Source organism: Aythya marila (assembly GCF_965140915.1).
Source record: "Aythya marila genome assembly, chromosome: 1".
Classification (NCBI taxonomy): Eukaryota; Metazoa; Chordata; class Aves; order Anseriformes; family Anatidae; genus Aythya; species Aythya marila.
Genome location: NC_139042.1, coordinates 80,488,950 through 80,511,267, shown reverse-complemented (window position 1 = coordinate 80,511,267; position 22,318 = coordinate 80,488,950). Strand labels below are relative to the sequence as shown.

The 22,318-nt window shown below is 40.2% G+C and overlaps 1 protein-coding gene across 3 annotated transcripts in view; it reads right to left on the bottom strand.

The window, feature by feature from the left end:
- Positions 1-1,094: 1,094 nt before the first annotated feature.
- Positions 1,095-22,318, bottom strand: part of BEND2 (BEN domain containing 2) — a 28,709-nt gene continuing 7,485 nt past the window's right edge. For 2 of the 3 annotated variants that reach the window (XM_082759961.1, XM_082759962.1), the window contains 10 exons: positions 19,347-19,507; positions 18,002-18,073; positions 17,748-17,822; positions 15,911-16,015; positions 12,879-13,392; positions 11,486-11,686; positions 10,488-10,609; positions 9,279-9,492; positions 7,985-8,188; positions 1,095-4,406 (listed from right to left, as the gene is read on the bottom strand). In XM_082759961.1, the coding sequence (XP_082616087.1) occupies positions 4,171-4,406; positions 7,985-8,188; positions 9,279-9,492; positions 10,488-10,609; positions 11,486-11,686; positions 12,879-13,392; positions 15,911-16,015; positions 17,748-17,822; positions 18,002-18,073; positions 19,347-19,507 (1,904 nt within the window). In that variant the 3' untranslated portion in view covers positions 1,095-4,170. Of the gene's footprint in view, positions 4,407-7,984; positions 8,189-9,200; positions 9,493-10,487; positions 10,610-11,485; positions 11,687-12,878; positions 13,393-15,910; positions 16,016-17,747; positions 17,823-18,001; positions 18,074-19,346; positions 19,508-22,318 lie in introns of those variants that run through there. The other variant, XM_082759963.1, reaches the window with a different exon arrangement.

The window sequence follows — 22,318 nt, the reverse complement described above, 5'->3', positions numbered from 1 at the left end:
TTGTTCAGCAACAGCACCTAAATCGAGTTTCTTTCATTTAATTTCTTTCAGGCGGGGAGGTTTTCTGTTCTTCAGAAAACTTTCAGCCCTCGGTAGGTGGTGCTAGAGCCCTTCCAACTACCCAGGAGAAAGACAGCATCTTTCCAGCACAGAAGTTTTTGTGGATTAGTATTATCGATGTCACCTCACTGTTCATGAATAAACAAATAAATCAGTGCTAAATACCTACACAGTTCGGGTGGCATTTAAAGCCAGCAGCTCCCATCTCGGTTCACGCAGACACCACTGTACCTTGTCCTGAACAGAAGAAACCAGTGACGGTACCAGAACTATAAAATAATTGTTGCCGTAGCTATAAACAAGGCAGGAGCAAAGAACTGCACAAATGTTTATCCATTCCACATCATATTCTAAAACCCTGTGAGTACTCCCATTAAACATCCAAATAAATGCTTGAAGAAAATAGTTGTATTGATGCTGTTCGAGGGGACGAGTTGAAACTTGAAGCTGAACATGTCTGTGAGAGAGCCAATTTCCATACATGCTGCGAATGGCACCAGGCCTTAGCAGAAGTACTGTCTCAAACCCTGAGACTTGAATCATGTGTGGAGTGGCCCAGCTCTGCTGTATGGAGGATGGAAACTTGTACAGGACAGTACAGCTCTACTGTACAAAGACAGAGGACAGAAGGTGAATTTTCAGTGTTTCAAGGGAGCAATTACCTTCCTGCCATTTTATTCCTTGAAAAGGGAGTAATACAGAAACTGATTCCACTGCGAGTATGGCCTGATCTACTAAAAATGCACTAGTTTAAAGGAATTTCTTAACAATTTTACCCAACTCCCACTCTTCTGTGGAATGCTGTTTCACACAGCTTACACAAAGCTGGAACTGACAAGTCCAAAAGAGCTCTCTTTGGTTTACTCAATCAGTTAAAGCCGTCTGAATTTTGAAGCCCTCTCACCTCAATCAGATCTTCTCAAGGCTCTGGTGCTTGAAAGGAGATAAAAAGAATCTTTTCAGATGAAATTGTAGAGCCACGATGCAAGAAATAGTAAACAGACACATATTTAGTCAAGGAGATATAAGCTAGTTTTATTTGTAAAATACTTTCCCGAAGAGCAAAATACTGTAATTTTATTATATAAAAGTTAGCAAAATTTGATACATTTCTAACAGAAATGAGAAAACTATTTCTACTTTTATTCAATTATTCAACTCTCTTTCAGTATGGAAGCTAGAGGTATGCACCACACTAACAGATTTCAGTGCCAGACAGCTCATTCAATAAATATATCGTTCTACCATTAAAATCTGTGAATGACAGTGAAAAAGTTTCATATAGCTACTGAAAAAATATAAGCATTTTTGTATTTTTTTTTCTGAGGTTTGGAACTAGTAATATCTACACACAATATAAAATTCTTGGCATTTACAAGAAAGATTGTATATAACAGTAACAGCAGAATTTGTTACCAAAGTTCTTATGTTACTGACAAACAGCAGTACAATGTCTCTATTTAAAAAAAAAAAAAAAAAAAAAAAAAAGATAACTTCAGCCTATTTCTTAAGTCCTACAGAAGATGTCTGCCAGGAGCTGGCAATGGAAATGTACTAATTCCATATTTGATAAGGCCATTGCATATCCTAACTTGCAATAAAAGCTGATCCTATACTGTATAATATAATATAAACTGCCTGTTTGTTATGAATAAAAGGCAAAATGAGAACCAGTATCCTATTTTATCCTATTGCTCACAAAGAAACAACAACAAGAGACATGGAACCTTTGCCTTGGAGTGGACAGGTCTAATTAAATCTTGCTCTGCTATGTACACAGGCATAAATTTAGAAGCCAAAGTTTCAGAGGTGAAACTGGTTCCTTGTGTCAGCTTTCTGAGGAGCTATTTTCTATGAAAAAATTGGATGTGTGAGACTAAGCTCAGAGATTATGCAGATGGTAAGGCAAATTTATGCAGCAGTTATCCAACGTGAGAGGGCTGTGTAACTAAAGCTGAAAAGACACGTAATGGAAAGGCATTGTATCGGGTTTCTGTGGCAAGGTTTTGGTAGCATGGTGGCCGCAGGGGTGGCCTCTGTGAGCACAGACAAGGAGCTGCCCCATGTCAGACAGAGCCAGCTCTAGCTGGCTCCAAAAGGGACCCACTGCTGGCCAAAGCTAAGGCTGTGATAACATGGTTAAAAAAAAAAAAAGTAAAATATGCTGTGTGGAATCTGTGAGAGGAGTGAGAAATGTGAGAGAAGCAACCCTGCAGATAACATGTTCAGAAAAGGAGGGAGAGGAGGTGCTCCAGGTGCTAGCACAGCTATCCACACCGCAGCCCCTGGAGAAGCACACAGTGGAGCAGGTGGATGTGGCCTGAAGGAGGCTGCGGCCCATGGGGGACCCATGCTGGAGCAGTTTGTGGAGAACAGCATCCCGTGGGAGGGACCCCACGGGGAGCAGGGGCAGGGAGGGACTGTGAACGAACGGCGGAGACGAAGCGTCAGGGATTGACCGCAGCCCCATTCCCCATTCACCTGCACCACTCAGGGGAAGGAGGTAGAAGAATAAAGACTTAAGTTGAGCCTACCAAGAAGGAAGAAGAGGAGGAAGGAGAAAGATGGTTTCAGTTTTGTCTTGGTTTCTCACTACCCTACTCTATTTTTAATTGACAATAGATTAAAATAGTCTTCCCAAATCAAGTCTGCTTTGCTCATGACGGTGAGTGATCTCCCTGACCTTACCTTGACCCTTCATTTTATTTTCTCTCCCTGTCCTGTTGAGGATGGGGAGTGAAAGAGCAGCTTGGCAGGCACCCGGCAGCCAGCCAGTGATAACCTACCACATTCTGAATACTGAATATACCCACCACATACCAAATATTTCCTCATTTGATAAAAAAAAGAAGAAAACAAAACAAGTCATTACCTTCTGTACAGTACTGCTGCTCAATTTCAACTTAAATGATGAAACAGATGTAAAATTGGATACATATGTAGTCATCTGTTTCTATTTATGTATTTTTAGGATTCCCACACCCCAGTAATTTTCAAAATGAGATTTTTATTATTATTATCTTAATAATTCAATCCACTAATAAATCTTAGTGCTGTGCGGAAATGCAAGCAAGGGCAGGAGTAATCACTGCACATCTTTCAGAGTTAAGTTAACAAGGACAGGACGACAAGTCTTCAGAACAGCAGCCTAACCAGACAGCAAAGCAAATACGCCTGGCTTTGTAGACCAGGAGCCACACGCTTGAATATTGAAAGCTCTGATTGTGAGTTTGAGAAAGGTGCACCACTGATGCTGGTCATCTCTGGCCGCATACAAACAGCATGCAGCATGTGTCCATACAGTCTCAACTGAAGGACCATCACTTGAAGCTGATGGCAAATATTCTTTCTTAAATCTGAATCAGGATCCAAATCCTCTAGATGGCTCGACGAAAGCTGCAGCCCATTTGCACCTTGTAGACATCAGACAGGATGAGACGTGCCACTGAACCACTACGTCCCTCAATGAAGTGCTTTCTTCCATTTTCTTCATGAAAAAACAGAATCAAGTGCTGGGCTGTTTGTTCTGGATGCTGTTTTTGTAGAGCAACATCAGAATGAAGAAAAAATTACCAACTGTACTTACAATGTTGTCTGTCTCTTTCCTTATCCTGTAACAAAGACTGCTGCTATAGGAAGAGGAAAAAGAGAGAGATAACAAATGAGCTAGATACAATAAAAATGTGTTTTCCTTTCTGCATTAGGTATTTTTGCATAATATATCCAACTGCCAAAGCAAATTTCCCTCCTCACACATAAGGAGACAGTTTAGCTGACTATGAATCTTCCTCCACGGAGGGCCATTCTTTCCTCTCCACATTTCTCTGTCTGCTTCTGCTGCCTTGATGTGCAATCCATCTTTTGTAATCAAATTAATCTTTCATTGTCATTTAATCATGAAAAGAAAGTGCTTTCAGGGGACAGCACATTACAGCCGCTACAGGAAATGGTGGAATTCATCTCTGAGGAGCGCGAATGCTACTTCTACAAAGACTTTAAGGTTCCTACTGCCAACTTTGGTCTCGTGAAATATGATATTTAGTGCTGCTGCCTACGTGGGATTTATCAAAACCTGCTAAATGAAGATCTGAGTTGGCTGTTAAGAGATCTTCAGTCTGCAAGATTGATAGTGTCACTTCCACATGGCTTTACAGAAGTAGGACTCTGTGGGGGACTCTTTTCACTTGATGGTGGCCTTGCCAAGATTCTCCGGTTGATTCCAGCTGTAGCCTTTTTATGGTCGTGTCTGAGACTGCGGATTGTGCTGTTTATGGCAGCCACGCATGCCTTCCAATCATATCCAGTTTCCTTTAGATCAAAGGATGGGTAGTTCTCTTGAAGAAAGTCTAAAAATAAACACGAGCGAATTATCGATCATTTATGCAATTTTATTTTCAGATTTAGTTCAGTCAAAACAAGTGCATGCTACCAAAACAAGACGCCACAGGCATGAGGCTTGCAGAGCAAAATTAGAAGGTAGATATTTTTCCCTTCTGTTTGAGATACGTAAGAATGACAAAAGATCTAAGCATTAAAACAAAATATGCAAAGAAAGCGAGTAACCATTTATGTGGTCTTGATCCCTTAAAGTGCTGAATAACTTCAGCTTCTGCTGCTGAAGCAATTAAGTCTCAGCCTCCATTTCAGAATGTCCAGCCTTTGCAAGACTAAGCCCTCCTCCAGAGGATCTTTGACAACAATGTACAAGAACTATAAGCATCCTCCTGCTTCTGGTGGATAGGATCAGAGCTGTCTTAGCTCCATCTTTTTGAAATGTAGGGATTGAAGGGTAGATCAGATCAAACTTGTTGATCTTGAAGGTCTTTTCCAACCTAAATTCACTAATCCAAAATACAGCAGTCTAACACAACACAGCCATAGAGAAACAATGGTGACAGAAAAATAGCAAGAATTTGTTCCTAACTAATACTGTTACAGTACAGTAAATGAATACTTAACTTAGCAAGGGGATAAACAAGGTAAGACTGCTGCTGCACCTTTCTCCCCTTCCAACATGTAAAATGAGTGCTTTTAAGAACAGATTGGTTTTGTTTTTATTACTGATGAGCATTCTTCTGAGCTTAGCTGAATTAGGTTTTTCTCTCAGCAAGCCCCTAAAATCTTTAAACAGGCACCAAAAAGGAATTCTCCACTGTAATTTCAAATCAAAAGCAATACTAATTCTCTGCTTAGCATTTAGATTTACCTTAGCAGAATGAAAGGTACAGCTAGATGATTCTTTTTCAGTTTTGTTCTGTCGCTCTCACATATCCTTATCCTACCAAGTAAAAGCCTAATACAGTTCGCAGCTGACGCTTTGCTTAGCCTGTAGTTCCCCACCTGGAGAGCTGATTTGCTAGGAAAACATGGGCCAGGAGAAAGACAAGCACAGAGAGAGAAACCTGTGCTCCAGCAGTTTACTCTACTCTGAGTGGCTTGGAAAAAAAATAAAGAAAGAGTGAAAGAAGAAAGGAGAATACTCCTGAGGTATACTGACAAAGGATACAGCAGCTGTTGGCAGAGGCAACAGCCAGGGCGCCTTCACCTCCATCCCTGACAGCGTGTCTGGCCTCAGAGCTACAGCACAGAAGACAAATTCTTACTACCATGCCTTTGTACAAGGCCCACAGATCAGCTTTTTAATAATGCTTTTTCTTTCACAGAGAAGGACTAATTGTTGAGAATATAGCAGAGCTAAGTGGGTCCCCTTCCTGCCCTGCAGTGTTGCATTCAGGGAGCCGATGTGACCATCCCATCAGGCTATGTTGTAACGTTAAAGAAAACTGGGCCATGGACTGCCCTCTGGCCTGAAAGCCAAGTGACACAGCCTGGCTGCAAGCACAGAGCAGAGAACTTTGCCTTGCATCTGCTGTGGAGCCCATCTGGTGTACCTGCAGCCTTCAGACACCCCTAATATATCTTCTGAATGCTTGAAATCGAAATGACGTGAAACAAAATGTGTGTACTACGGACGTATGTGGAGATGCTTAGAGCGGCAAGCTTTCTCAGGCCAGTGGTGGAAGAACAAACAGTTCGGGAAAAATTACTTTTGTGTATAGTCTTGCCATAATGGGAATGGTTTCTGGTGTGCTCTGTCCCTCAAGCCATGCCCAAACACCATCCCACAGCGTGCAAGTCCCAATACCATTTTATTCAGCAATATTGCTGTGATCTCAGAGGTGAACTCACTGCACACCTACTAACAGCCACAGATCAAATAGCAAACAAAAACATGTTATCTTCCACTCAATGCTGCTGTTTATGCTGGCCATGCTAAATTCTTACCAGATAATGCCAACTTTTCTTCTGCGTAATAAACCACAGGTACCCTTTCCAGCTACAACCTGCTCCACACTCCTCCTCGCCTGCTGTTGAATTGTTATTCTAACTCCACCGCCACTGTCACAGTTCTGCTTGCTTTACCCAGCCTTGCAGGAGGGACCAAGTGAAGCAAACAGAAGGCTCCCTTCTCAGGAAGGAGCATGGATCATTGCTGCCCAGAGAGGCTGTGGAGTTTCCCACTTTGGAGATCTCCAAAAGCCACCAGGAGGTGGGTCTGGGCAGCCTGCTCTGGGTGTCCCTGCTTGGGCAGGGCTTGGGGCAGGTGAGCCCAGAGGGCCCTGCCAGCCTCAGCCACGCTGTGAGTCTGTTCCAGAAGTCTTAAAGCTGAACCGAGAACAATGCAGAAGGCAAAACACCTGCTACCATTCCAACCATAACATAACCTCTCTTGGCTTCTGGGATAGGATTTGCAAATAGAATAAATAATACTAATCTCCTGAAGGCATCCTGGATTCACGTAAGCTGACGAGATGGCAAAACTGTACAAATTCATACAAAGGAATAGGTTGTTCTGTATTATATGAAAGACACACTTCAACAAAGAACCATTACCCAACGAGCTCAAACTGGTCAAGTTCGAAATGCTGCCCGTTCACTTGGCAGCAGTCCCTATCCTACCTGTAATTTCTAAACCAATAAATAATTTTAAATATAATTTTAATAATAAGTAGAGACCTCAGGAGGCCTCTACTCCAACCTCCTGCCCAAACCATGGCCAGCTCTGAGGTCAGGCAGCATTGCTCAGGGATTTGTCCATTGAGGGATGGAAAAAGGACAGAGATAAAACAACTTTCACAGAGCAACCTGCTCCAGTGCTTGACTGTCCTCATGGGCAAAATGCTTCTGCTCATATCCAGTCTGAATCTCTTGCTTCCATTTATGCCTGTGGTCTCTCATCCTCACACATTCAATGCTGCAAAGAGCTTGGCTCTCCCTTCTCAGTAAACTCTTTCTGGCCGACTGTTATCCCTTGGAGCCTTCTCTTTTCCAGACCAAATAAGCCCAGTTTCCTCCCTGGACAAGAGTTCTAGTTCACTGTCCCTTTTGGTGGTCCACAAGCTCCCACCTATGAGTTTCCCAAATAAGCCAAAGCCTGCTCTCCTAAGCCACAGGGTCTGCTCTCAAACCTTTCCAACTCTCCTCAGCATCCTGAGGTCCATTATTTCACAGTCTCTACAGGCAATACTGCCACTGATTATCACACCCCAACCTTGTTTGTGAAGAGCATCAGAAGCTGCTGTGCATTACTTCTGCTTAGCCTACCCAGCACTTGTACCAAGAAATTATACCCTCCGACCCCCTTCAGAACCCTTGGGGACTGCTTACATCTCCCACTCTGTCACCCTTTCAAGTAGTATCAAGGAGACTGAGTTCCCCCATAAGAACAAGGTTTGTGATCTGGAGACTTCCTTAATGACTTTAACTACTGTCTCTCAACTTTTTCCACCACTTGTACTAGTATTTGTCAAAACACTTTCACAGAACAATTCCTGAAGCTGCATGGTTTGTTCTTACGACACAAGAGTCAATCGGTCATTTTAATTTCCCCCATTATCATTAGAACAGAGGCTTGCTTTCTTACCTCTGAGTGCATTAATCCTGTTGCAGTCCAGCGGACTCATGCCACGCTCAAGATTACCGTATACGTTGCTTTTCACCAGCACGTCTTCAGTGAAGAGATGGCGGATCAGGTAGCGAGCTGACAGCTCCGGCCGGGACTTCCCCTTAGCCACGTAAATGACTGAGAAAGGCAGCTGGACGTTGCGCCATGGGCTTCCAAGTAGTTCTGGAAAGAAAGTCATGGAGAGAAGTATTTTACTTATCCAGTAGCGACCATCCCGTAAAATGGCTGTATTACACTGAAACTACAACACAGAATATTCTCCCCTGAAACTGCTGTACTCGGTTGGAGAGACCGGAGCAAAACTGCAACACTGCAGCTAATTCTGAAATACAACAGATTGTAGACAGATGTTCCAGTAGCCAAAAAGCTGCCTGTTTTACAACAGTGTAATAGCACTTCTGATACGCTTTCAGCAATGCTGGCAACGTAGCCTTCATTAATGATCGCCTTCTAAATCGTTGTCCTCTCACGTGTAAAGATGCTATTCCAATTACATAAATAAATAAAAGTTCCACGGTTACAATGGTGCTTATGTCCCTTAACTGGAAACTGAACAGAGTGAATATTTTTTACAACTACTTCAGCATGACTCCACTGCAAACCAGGCAGTTTTTTGGGGGTCAGAATAGCAGTAAAAAATCTTGTGTGCAGGAACAGATCTGCTAGAGCCCCAAAATGATTCTAATCAAATAATACAAAGGCAACTAACAGTTCATTTTCCTTGAAGCTCTCTATAGGCGTCATGTGCTGCATGTGAACTTTTTTCCATCTGATGCATTTGTATATATATATTTTTTTTAAGCATAAAGGCTACCCTAAGATTTTTGTTTTCTTAAATTGTCAGTTTTACAGAAGGATGTTCTTCTGAAATTACAATTTCATTTCATTGATATTCTGAATAAGCTCACTCCATTAGAGTAGAATATCTATTAAAAAAATAGCAAAAAAGGGACAAGTGTGAAGCAATTCCTGAAAAAGTGACAGACCAAGCAGACTATCTTACAGCTGAACTTTCTAGTCTTAAAGTGGACGTGTATTATGGGAAATTGGTAGATGCACACATTCTGTTAGCCAGATCATACTCCTGTTTGCTCCCAAGAAGACTTACACACCAAGAGGCTAAGAGAAGAGTCACAGAGGTCAGCAAATCCCTTTATTTCACAATTTCACCTACAGTACTATCTTCTGCTTTTCATTGACGATTTAAAACACAACATGCATAAATTCAGAGGATGACAATTTCTCAGATTACCCATGGGTTCCAAAGACTGCAGTTTCTTGACTGAAGGTGTGTGAAAAGGTTCTGGAAACTTCTCCCATCCTGAGTTCTGCAGACTGTCCGTTGTGGAAATGATCATTTTCTGAGGGTTTTGAGAACTGCCTTCACTAGTTTCGTTACAATTTAAATCTACACAAAGAGACGTATCTGGAGCGTCGGCTAATTTTTCTTTCCCGTCAGCTATCTCCTGAAACAGAGAAATGAGGTTAACACGTGCACCAGGAAAAGCCTACCTGTTTTCTAATTAGCGTTTCAGTTCATTTCCCATTTAGTATAGATTAGATTCCATGTATTTACAATAGTTAGTCCTGAATCTCCATCATCACAGCTACAGGTGAAACAGATACTACATATTCATGGCTTGGCACAAAGGTTTTTAAAAGCAGAGGTGAATGGAGTTACAGGTGTTTTGGGAGTGATGCTTCAGTAAATATAAAGTCAAAATGCATAACTGGATGTATCTGATGGAAAGGCTGTGAAAACAGTGCCAGCAGCTACATGGTTACGCTCTCAATCAGATCTGATGTTACTCCTGGGCTAAGGGAGTTGGGGTTGTTCAGCCTGAAGAGAAGGCTTCAGGGAGACCTTGCAGCGGCCTGCCAGTACCTACAGGGGGCTACAGGAAAGCTGGGGAGGGACTCCTGGTCAGGGAGTGTTGGGGTAGGACAAGGGGGAATGGCTTTAAACTAAAAGAAGATAGGTTTAGTTTAGATATAAGGAAGAAATTCTTCACTCAGCGGGAGGTGAGGCACTGGGAGAGGTTGCCCAGAGAAGCTGTGGATGCCCCATCCCTGGAGGTGCTCAAGGCCAGGCTGGATGGGGCCTTGGGCCTGGCCTGGTGGGAGGTGTCTCTGCCCAGGGCAGGGGGTTGGAATTAGATGGTCTGTATGGTCCCTTCCAACCCAAACCATTCTGTGATCTTACAGAACTTTCCTTTTAGTACCCTATGTCTACATGTATCTTATTGGGAGCTGGAAGAGACAGACGAAGGAAAAGGCCTATGCTGCCAGTACTCCCCATATGGAACCAGTGCTGCAGTCAGCAGAGCCACGCTGAGCAATGCAAAGACAGAACCCAAGGAATTTCCAATTAGAGCACCGTATGACTAGGAGTTCAAATAATTAATTTGACAAGGAAGCACAGACTTAGTACTTAATAAATTACCACCTTGAGACAACTTACTGGGTTTATTTTTGTTTCAGAGCGTAAACAGCGGATCATAGCATTGACATTTGTGATACAGGTTTTCCAGTCTTTTCCATATTCACTCAAGTCATAGTTTGGAAAGTTAGTCGCAAGAAATTCTGCATATAAAATGTAGAAAATGTTTTAAGCTTCATGACAAGGAAACAGTATTTAAAAGTATTCTAATTTAGAAAGGAGAGAAGGCTAAGAAATGTTTGATTTTTTTAGGAGCTTTGTATTTCTAGCTTTTATAAAAAAAGATGGTAAACTCATGTTTTGAAGGTAAGTAGCACTATGAAATTCAGATGTACAGTGATATCTTTTTAATGTGTTGAGTGATATCTTTTTAATGTGATTTTATTAAGTAAATTCTGGTAGGATTAAGGGAAAGATGTAACTTAAAAAAAAAAAAAAGACTGAGTAATGCTGATGCTGCAACAACTTTATACGGTTCATGAGATCTCCCAGCCTTTAAAAAGAAAGGAGGAGATAGACAGATTCATACATCTGTGCCACAGGATTTGGGGTAAATAGCTTGGCAACATTAAAAAAAATAATAACAAAAGCCCTCCTCATCTTCACCATTTCTCAAACAAACAAGAAAAGTGAAATTAAGAGAGAGAAGAGTGTTTAAGAATAAGTATTATCAGGTAACAATTGTCCTGAGTATACAATGACCATTAAAAAAATAAAAATAAATAAATAAATAAATAAAACAAAAAAACAACATACACAAAGTAAGCAGTAATGAAAAATTTAGAAGCACTTCGCATAACGGATGAACATTCTAAACAGAACTACGAGAAAGCACAGTTTTTATCCATTTTGAGCAAAAATGAACATTGAGAATCACAAAACAGGAACTTCAAACCAGCAGAGCACATCCACAACTGCGTTTAGCATCATTACTGTAGAGAAACGGACACCTATATGGTAAAATCTCTGACAAGTACCGAAGAAGAAAGTAAACCTGTGCATTTTCAGAAGTGGTATACCTCTTATTGCAGCGATTTTGTTAGGATCCAGTGTTCTGCGCCCCCGTGCGCTCACTCCCATAATGCTACACAATAAGGTCTCCTTGGGGAACAAGACCCGAACTAAGTAGCGAGCTGCGTACTTTGGTTTAGTTTTTTGCCGAGCTTTCATCAAATAGTTTCCGAGAACTTTCACATTTCTCACCGGGTCACCAACATACTCTTTTGTGAAACAAAAACATTCAAAGAGAAGATAAAATATAATAAATTATATTAAAAAAAAAATCAAGAGTCATTCAAATAATAGTTTTTGAAATTGTTTCTTAACCTCTAAGCCAGCTCTCCACTAAAACTGATTTCCCTATATATCACTTATCTTTGCTCTTACAGAAATAAATCCACAGCTTTAAGTTGTTAACAGAACCGTCTTTTAATTTCACATTAACACTAACACAACTAACTGAAATAATAACACCCGAGAAAACATATTAAACACATAGAAGGTTAAAATGTTTGTACAAGTCTATTTTTGCACATGTACAGATGCTATACGTTTTCAAGATGACCCATGAATAATGGCACAACCATACACACTACTGCTAAATCATACATTGCTTACAAGTTCGCAGACAGGTATCTGGGTATTTCACCTACTATTCATGCAGCTCTTTGGCTGTATGAACCTGTATTTTACACCAAAAGCAACCAAAACCTCATAGTCCACACTTCCACAGAGCATTTACTCAGTGCATTTACAAAGAAATACATTATCTTTTTAAAAACTTGGTGCTATTTGATGTGTGCTTGCTTTTTATATCACAACGATGTACAGAATTCTTCATTTTCTGTGGAACACAGTATTTTGAAAGAAACCAAACACTGGAGCGTTTGAGAACAGAAAGGATTTTTCACAAAACTTTCCAGAAGAAAACAGGTATTTTCTTCACACAGATCAGGTTAAGTTGTTTCTTAAATACCCAACATCTATGCAGGCATATGCTTCAATTTTACTTGCAATTTCTTCTCTTTTAAAAAATATGCACAGTATGAATATATTACTTATAACACGCAGGTCAAAAATAGTTTACATCAAGTCCTAAGAGAGAATAAAAGGTCTTAGTCTTAAAATAACCCAAAGCATGTACTGTAAATCAAAGGCTTTTCTTAGTCTATACAACTGTATATACACTGCACAGAGGTTTTTAACTGATCCCCAGCATATTAAACACTCCTACAACCTTCATTTCAAGGGATTTAAACACTGTTCTATAATAAACATCTTTGTAACGGCAGCCAGTTCTGTTCCTTTACTTTTGTTAAATGATGATAAAGAGATATTCTTTAGGCATAATTTTTTACACTAACAGCATTTTTCTAGCCTAGGTGTCTGTGTGTTTATTAGAAAGGAACTCACCAAAGCTTGGGTGGATGGAGACCGAAGAAGATGGCAGTTCCTTACTAATGTTCACACTCCCAGATGCATTTCTGTAGCTGACCACCACAGCTTTATTTCCCAGGCTGGTCTCAGATGGTGCTGGCATCACTGAGGATGCCACTGAGGAAGGTGCACTGCTGACAGTACTTTCCACAACACTGGCTGAAAGATTTGATTGCGGAGGAAGGTCAGGGATGCTGTTAGCTGCTGCGAATGATGAATGCAATGAATGTGTAGAAACTATGGTGGGGAGTGGAGGGCTCTGCCTAAGAACGGGCTGCTGCGGTTCAAGCTGCACAGTCTGTTGAACACTTTTTATTGTGGAATTGACCTGAACATGGCCGTTTTGTAAAGCGACCCTTATGACTGGGTTATGCATTCCCTGGCCTGGTGAAGAGAACTGAAGACTTGATTCCCTTTCCATGGATTTTTGTACTCTTATTCTTCCTTGGGGCAAATGACTGGAACTTCTGTATGTAAATCCAACTGGTTTCTGTAAATGTGATTCAGAAAACAATTAAATGGTTAAATTAGATATAGCCGATCTTTCGAAAACCAGGAAGACTACTTTGTAGTATTTATGCTATTGGCAATAGACTTCACAGGATCACAGAGTGGCTGAGGCTGGCAGGGCCCTCTGGAGGTCGCCTGCTCCAAGCCCTGCCCAAGCAGGGACACCCAGAGCAGGCTGCCCAGGGCCATCTCCAGGTGGCTTTTGGAGATCTTCAAGGAGGAGACCCCACAGCCTCTCTGGGCAGCCTGTGCCAGGGCTCCTCACCCGCACAGCACAGAAGTGCGGCCTGGTGCTCAGAGGGAGCCTCCTGGGCTCCAGTTTGTGCCCAGTGCACCGGGCACCACTGAAAAGAGCCTGGCTCCATCTATTTTGCATACGTCCCTTCAGGTATTTATACAGCTGAATAAGGTATAAGATCCTCCCTGAGCCTGCTTTTCTCCAGGCTGAAGAGCCTCAGCTCTCTCAGCGTCTCATCACTGGAGAGATGCTCCAGTCCCTTAACCACTTTCATGGCCCTATGTTGGGCTCCTAATATGTCCACATCCCTACGGTACTAGGGGCTCACACTGGAAACGATACTCGAGTACACTTCACACCTCACTGTCATGAGGCCAGTGCTATTCTTCTTCTTTCCTTTTATTCTCACTTGTAGCTCAGACTCTAAGAGTTTATCTAGTCAGCTTGAGTGCTTCTCAAGTTTTCTCCACCTGGGGTGCTGGCTTTTTTTTTTTTTTCTGCCTTTCTAAAAAGCCAGAGAAATATATAATGAGAAAGGCACCTTTGTGAAAGCTTGTTTTTAGCGGAAAAAAAAATGGGCAAAATAAAATTAAGAGTTTTTGAACCATTGACTCAGAATTCTGAATTTTCAAGGACTGTCCACTGCTATATTAGTTTCCTTTTAATAAAGGAAAAAGGAAACCAATTCACCTTCTCTCCTGGCTCCCTCTTCATTCTTTATTTGCTGGCTGAAAGCACTAAACATCCAGACCTTGCCCACAACGACAGACTCCAAAGTGACTAAAAAGGAGAAACTGAGAGATGGGCTATGCTTTCCATCTTTTGGAGTCCTTTCATTACAAAACATATGCACCCTAAAACATATATTCTAGTTTGAAATAGAAGTCACTGATAAGGAGTTACCCAATGTACCTGATATATTCTTGTTTTGTTATTTAAAAACAGAGGTCCGATCATATTCCACTCTTGTAACCTCGGAAAATCTATAACCTGAAGAAAGGCTTACCTAAAAGTTTGTCCATTTCTCTGAGTATTTGAGTTGATTTAATAAAAAAATAAGTTCCTTTACGACAAACCTCTCCTTATTTATATCCTTAGACCATTACAGCTATAACAATGGTACAGCTTTAAAAATCCACAGCATTCCTAATGGTTTTAAAGAGAAAATGCAAGCAGAACATAAGAAAATGGTTGGCAGCTTACATTTGCTGGCTTCTGCCTTACACCATATAATGATAAAAGTTTTCTTTAAAAAGCTGGGGAGGCTACTTTTAATTTGAACATTAAAGCAGCTGCCTTCCCACCTGATCAGAGAGGCTAAGAAAGCAGAGGTCATGTGGTCAAACTACTGCTGATGACACCAGTTTATTCCCCAAATCTCGTATTTTCAGTTAATTGGCCAGTATAAGCTTACAGTTGTCAGGACAACAAAAAAGCACTGCCATATAAGTGACATGCATGAAAGTGTCATCATGTTTACTCACATACATTTTACTCAATGCAAATGGTTTTACTGATGTCTTGACATCTTGACACCAGAATCACCTCTGCCACATTAAAAGCTTTGTAGTATTGTTGACAAAGAAAGGTCATTATAGATTTCATGACCTTCTTCAAAAATCACCTGTAATGTTTTTCCTTTAAAGAGCATTTGTACTTAAAATACAAATATTCTGCCTCTTTAGTTAACAGCAGATTAATGATGTAAAAACAAAATAGATCACATACTCAGCATTGTGCCTTCTTAAAATTTTTGAAGAAAGGCATTTTATTAGAAATATACAGTTCTGTACTGCAATATTGGAAAGGACAACCCACTGCCGAGATCTAAAAATCAACTTGCTAATAGAATCAGCATGCGTTGGTTCTGTGATGCAGAAGCTCTCTTCCGCCTCTTGAAACCAAAGAGACAGTACACCACACCTGGTAAAGCAGTAACACCAATATAACCACATATAACATGTAACCTACACAATTCCTTCCCATTCCTTCCAATAAGGACAGACTTTATACAGCATCTATTACGGGATCCTTAATTTGACGAGGGCCACTGGCAATTCTGTGACCACTAGTCAATAACAACACAGGAGACTGAAGCTGTCATAAGAAATCTAGAACGATTTAACGGAAATGGAATCGACTAGTTTGCTACTATTTTTAGTCTTAGTGAAAGGAGAGGTTTTTCATTTTAAGTAAGCATCAAAAGAAATGAGAAAATTATAAGGAAAAAAAAAAAGTTCTCAAGTTCTTTAATACTCACAGGTTTGAGCAACAGTGGCCTCACACGCGTATGCTGCATTTCTGAAACCTTTCGATGTAGTAGGTCAAGCTTTTTATCCAGTTTCTGAATGGCATCATACATGGCCTGATAACAAATGTACAGGTTAAAACAGTATTGTTTCACAAGAACCCACCAATTTAAATATGAAGAAATCAAGTAAATTCCATTAAAGGCAAAATTCCCTCCCTAAAATTAGGCAAGATCAGTAAATAATAAATACCTTCTTTAAGGATATTAAAATCAATGCAGATGACAATAGTAAATATCATGGTAAAAAGAATTTTCAGAGAAGCCCACTCCTGCTATTTTAACATGGCTGGCAATTACATGTTGTTCTTCCTGCTTGTGCAATGTTTTCCTTTTATCTATCATTTGGTACATTTCATTTTACATTGAAAAGTTACTGACAACCAGTAAAGTAAGCTACGTATATACTATTTTAAGTCACAGTAAGCTCCCAAGTACAGAGGTGAAAGGCTCATAGGCAGTCACTGAAATAGGGATTTCTGTATCACTAATGATATATAGATATATAGGTATATCTATATATAATGATATAACATATTTAGAACAATACTGTCTAAAAATTTAAATTCCCAAGTGGAATTCAGTCCAGCCAAGGATGTAAACAAAGACAACAAGAAGTGCTTCTAGGACATGGGTAACAAAGGGAAGTCTAAGGAAAATGCGGGTCCGTTGCTGAATGAGATAGTGGACCTGGTTAAATGGGACAGGAAAAAGAGTGAAGCTCTGAATGCCTGCCTTGCCTCAGCCTTCACTAGCAAGACAGGCCTTCAGGAATCCCAGCGACTGGAGGTAAAGACTGGAGCAAGGAAGATGTGTCCTTGGTGGAAGAGGATAAGGTCAGGAAACACTTAAGCAAATTGGACATTTGTAAGTCTATAGGCCCTGATGGAATGTATCCATGCTGAGGGAGCTGGCAGATGTCACTGCAGGACCACTCCTTATAATTTTAAATCAATCATGACAATTTGGAGAAGTGCCAAATGACTGGACGAAAGTAAATGTCACTCCTGTCTTCAAGAAGGGTAAGAAAAAGGACCCCAGGAACTACAGGCTACTCAGCCACACCTCAGTCCCCGGGAAGGTGATGGAGTAGCTAAGGCTGGAAACCATTTCCAGGCACATGAAGGACAGAAAAATAAAAGCAGTCGGCATCGTTTCACCACAGGGAAATCAAGCTTGGCCAACCTGATGAACTTCTGTGATGAAATGAGCAGCCTTAAGGATGAGGGGAGAGCAGCAGATGTTGCCTACCTGGTCTTCAGCAAGGCCTTTGACACTGTCACCCAGAAGAGTCTTATAGACAAGCTGTTGATGTGTGGGCTGGATGAGCAGCAAGGTGGATTGGAACTGGCTGAACAGCCAGGAGCAGAGGGTGGTGAACAGTGGCACAAAGCCTAGCTGGAGGTCAGACTTCAGAAGTCAAAAGGAAAGAACTCACCAAAACAACACTAGCAGCACTTTGGCACATTTTTGACAAGCCTCGGGGACTTTCAAAGGCTCGGTATGTATGACTGTCAGATCTTTCCAATTATTGTAAAGCCCCTCACAATAAATCACTTCTGTATTAAAGCTTAAGATTTGAAAAGTATTCATGCCAACTATGGTGTGAGAAGTTCAGAGTACAAAGAAAGATTATTCTTTCATTGAAAATAGAGCAGCTAAGTGAAAGGCAGCCAGTGAAAAACTGGAAAGGCTGAAGTCCTAGCTTATCAAATACAGATTTCAAATCTTCCTGAAGTTTACCTAAAATTGTTTCAATGCCATGGGAGGGAAGGAGAAAAAGAAATACCTGGCAGTAACTGAGGACCTCCATAAGAGTTTTCTGCTGATCTCCAATGTAGGAAGCTTCGGATACAATACTCCCCTTTTTCATTAAAATAATATTAAAAAAAAAAAAAAAGTGTAAGCTAGCAATAGACACACAGTCTTATGATAAAACATTAATGAAACAAATCCCATCTTCAAACATCATTTGAATCTATGCCAAAATATATAGCCCCAAAGCAGTACTTACAAGTCATTAACAAAAGAAAGCAAACTTACACATTCATAATCTGGTTCATACTCATAAATGACACTGTCGCTGTCTTCATATTCTCCTTCCCTGGTTCTTATCTGGGAAATAACATAAAGAACTTGTAATGTTCTGAAAAATGAAAGAATTCTGCACATAAACAACAGAGAGAACCTGTTAGGAATATGACTTGGATATTTTCAGTTGTAGCTATATTCCCTCCCCGGCTACAAAAGGGCCCAAGGAAGTGAGATTGAACAAAGGCATCTCATTTACGTGCCTGCAGTCAGGTCATGTGAATACTCACCTCATATTTGGTTTTACAGTATTGTATTCGTGTTTAAAATAAACCTCTTGCAAATTTCTATTAAAGATATGTATTGTTATTTGGTTAGTCTAAGGACAGAACTTTCTCATGCAGTTACATAGGTAGTAACTACTATTTTAACTTTACTAATATATAACTACAGTCATATCCTGTAAAACCAGCCTTATGGAATTATGATACTCCACACACATTTTTACACTCATTTAAATAAATCTTTTTTCCCCTAATTGATTTATTTCAATGGTTATAACTCTGCACAAAAAAAAATGCTGTGAAAATGTCTATTCACCAGCTAATAAAAGTAATTTTCTTGCTTGAAAGGAGTTGCATGAAATCTCCTTTTAGATGGGAATCAACAGTGCCACCACCTGGACAACGTTAATGTTTTTTTACTTCAGTGGATAGGAGTAGTTCCTGTCCACCATACAGAATAGATTTTGAGTCTGTTTTTACAAAACAGAAACAAACAACAAAAAAGCCACCAAAAAGAAATGAAGAAAAAAAAAAAACTTTAAGACATATTTGATTGCGGCTAACTGTGAAAGAGGGAATTATATTCTTTAGAAGAGGTAGAGTTATAAGAGAAGGTGCACTGTTAATCGTTAGACAAACCAACTCCTAAAATTTAAGGAATTATCCTCTGTATGGTGACATGAACAAAATTTGAGACCTGCCTCAAGATAAAAATGTATGTAATCTGTCTTTGATCAGAACCTGTCATCAGCTCATGAGTACAATCCCTTATCCAACAAGATTAAGATCCAACTCTATTTAATCCTAAACTGCACAAATATTTTACTGCAAAATAAGAGGACGTACATGAAAAATAAGTTGTTCTCTTATGTATAGTAACACGTAGTCTACACAAGTACAATATCCAGCATAAGGTAGATATGCTAGAAGCTTCCAGACACACTATGGATATATCCTACCCACGCTTCATCAAAATGTCATCAAATGAGCATAGAAAAGTGAAGGAAATATGGCATTTCCAATGACATTGAAACTGTCAAGAAAACAAAGGGCTACTGTTTGGCTACACATACCACATTCTGTCCCACTAGAGTGGGGGCAAGCCGTTTTCTTTTATTGTGCAAAAACACAAAATCCATTTTTTCAGGCATGTGACCATTTCCTCTCTGCATGCTTGCAGAATGGCTCATTTGTGATGGCACTCGTTCAGTCAGGACCGATAAGCCTTCGCTTCCTGGAAAGTGAAGAGAAAGCAAAGCACATCAGTGGGTTTCTCCCATTGATTTAGACATTTGACTATAAAAACATGTACAGCCACTTTTTAGGAAAACAAAACAAAACAAACACAAACAAACAAACAAAAAAAGAACAATCACCATTTTCAAACTGCTTGGTTATTTGAGATTTATTTGCTAGCATGTTATTAAATGCTTATTATTCCAGTTTATTTCGATCTGAAATTGATAAAATCAATTTAATATTTTCTTCCAAGTTCATTGGTGGAGCTGGACAATAGGCCATTGCCACTCTTTAAAAGCACAAATAACCCCAGCAGTTTAGTACAGCCTAAAAACCAGTTTACTCTATGGTCAGAGAGTATCGAGGCTCCAAGCACGTAGTAACACAAGTACAAGTTAAGCCAGGTCAGAGAGAAGCAAGCTCTAAGAATGCTCACCGTGAGAGGACATTTGGATGGTATTCCCCTCTCTTCTGCTGCCCGGTTCTCTACCAAGAGATTGCAGAGACCCACCAAAAGAGGTGAGGAAAGGAGTCACTGCAGTTTTAAGGGAGCCAGCTGCCCATCCCTGGGATGATGTCCATGCCTCGCCCAAGAGGAGGACTCCAGACAATCACTTACGTGCTAACAAGCCCAGCACCCACGCCTGGGAGGGATGGACTCCTCCAGCAGCCTGATAACCACGTTATCAATTGCTAACAATTGGCACCAGGGAGAGGTGGCTCTTGGTGGAGCCTGCCCAGCGGCAGAAGCGGGGGTGGGAACCAACTGCAGCCAGCTAGCTTTCCATCGAGAGGAATGTTCTTTTAGCTAGGATTAACTTCTTAGCCAGACCTCTCAAATCTCAAGAAGTAATAGTTTTACCACCATGCTATATTATAACGGCCACTGAAAACAAAACAAACAAAAGAACCAGCCCACCAACCAGTTTGCCACTCTTCCCTCCTAATTCTTTGCAATCCCACGCAATTGCCAGACCTACCTTTTGAAGGATATTAAATAATTTCCACATTTCATATTGCAAAAATCCCGCTGTCCATCGTTTACGGGTTTCTACCTCAAACTTTCAGGAAAGAGCTATGGCAACACTCTTATGAGGAAACAATTTCTCCTTGATTTCTGTATATTTTAGATACAGACAGAACCTAGCACTATACAGATAGCACTTGTAGAAGAGAGGATATTGAAAGCAGAGGAAAGCTGGAGAAGCTATGACAGACCTTGGTAGGTTTTGAAGAAATAAGGAGAAAAAAAAACTCAGCTGGCTTAAGAAGCCTCTGCCTATCTGCTGTGAAGTAGCGTTTTGGAGCTTAGGGCGAACCTAAAAAGCATGGTAGGGTGTTTGTTCTGTGGTACAGGGCAGCAGGATAAATGCTCTAGCACTATGTACTCCCTCAAACTCCAGATGCTTTCTGCTGCCAAAGGAGAATGCCACTTCACCTGGAGAAACATTAGGTAACTGGTTTCATTACATTTAAAACTCATTACACTTCTGTTAAACTAACCAGATTCCCAATTAACTTCCCAAATATAGATTTAAGAATATGATAACCTTAAAAAAAAAAAACAAGTGATACCAAGTTACCAAGTTTGTGGACATAAATGGATAAATAAAAAGCATAATAGTAGTGCTCTGGCAGCAAGCAGGGAAGAATAAAGACCTATATCTGTGTCTTAGTGATGTTGAGCTTGCTCTGCCAGCTAAGTATCTGTAGGTGAGAAGATTGGAGACAAAAAAATAAGAGAAAAGTTTTGGACGGACAGAACCAAATCTGGTGAAAAGGCTCTGCTCTACAAGATACCAACCTAAGGCGGTGGCTGAGTAAGAACTGAGAAAATTTTAGTTCAAAGAGTTAAGTTCAACAGTTAAGATAAACTTAGGTCATGTTTTGGCCATACATGCCACTATACCCTATTTTAACTAGATAATACTTAACACTAGCAATCTACAATAACAGAAGCTCTAATCCTGAAGATGACAAAAATGCCTTTTACCTTTTAAAAACAATCATCCCCACTCTTCATGATTTCTTTGCTGATAATGAAATAGTTATTCATTTCCTGAAACAAAGTCAGCAACTGTCTGTGGGGCAGGATTTTTTATTTATTTTCAAAACAGAGAAAAAAAAAAAAAAAAAGAGTAAATCATCTTCCTTCTTCCCCCAAATGTGTTCTTAAGTATAAATGTACAGAAATTTACAGCACACTCTGCTGTCAAGTAGAAGACCACGGAAATTAGAGCTTTTCAGTAGCACCTAACAACAATGGGAAACTAAGATGTGTGGGATGTTGGTGAAGAGAAATACTGATAAGAACCTCTATTAAGCCAACTAGCTGAAAAAAAAGGTAATAAATACCTTCACTTAACTACAGACATTTCCTTTGCTAACTTAGCACTTACAAAATGCTGTTAACAGCTATGATTGAGTTTTGTGTGGGCCAATGGAAAATTGAGTAACATTTCTGAAAGCCTCCAATCTTAAATGCTAAAATAAAGACAATGATTTAAAGAATCACTGAAGGCTACTTAGAGCTAACAGTTTACCACCCTAAACAACCATCTTACTACCATTTGTTACACATTAGTATCAGCAGTGTTCCGCTTGACAGTTGATCTAGACACTTCATCTTTCGGATTAGGTTTTTTCCATGACATTTGCTTTCCAACTTGCTTGCTAATTATTATCTAATTCGCTCCTAGGTATACACAAGAAACCTCTATTTTAAACATAGTATTACTTCAGTGGGTTCATTATTAGTAAAGACCTCTAAAATAATAGTTAAAAAGGCAGCTATTTTTAAACCATA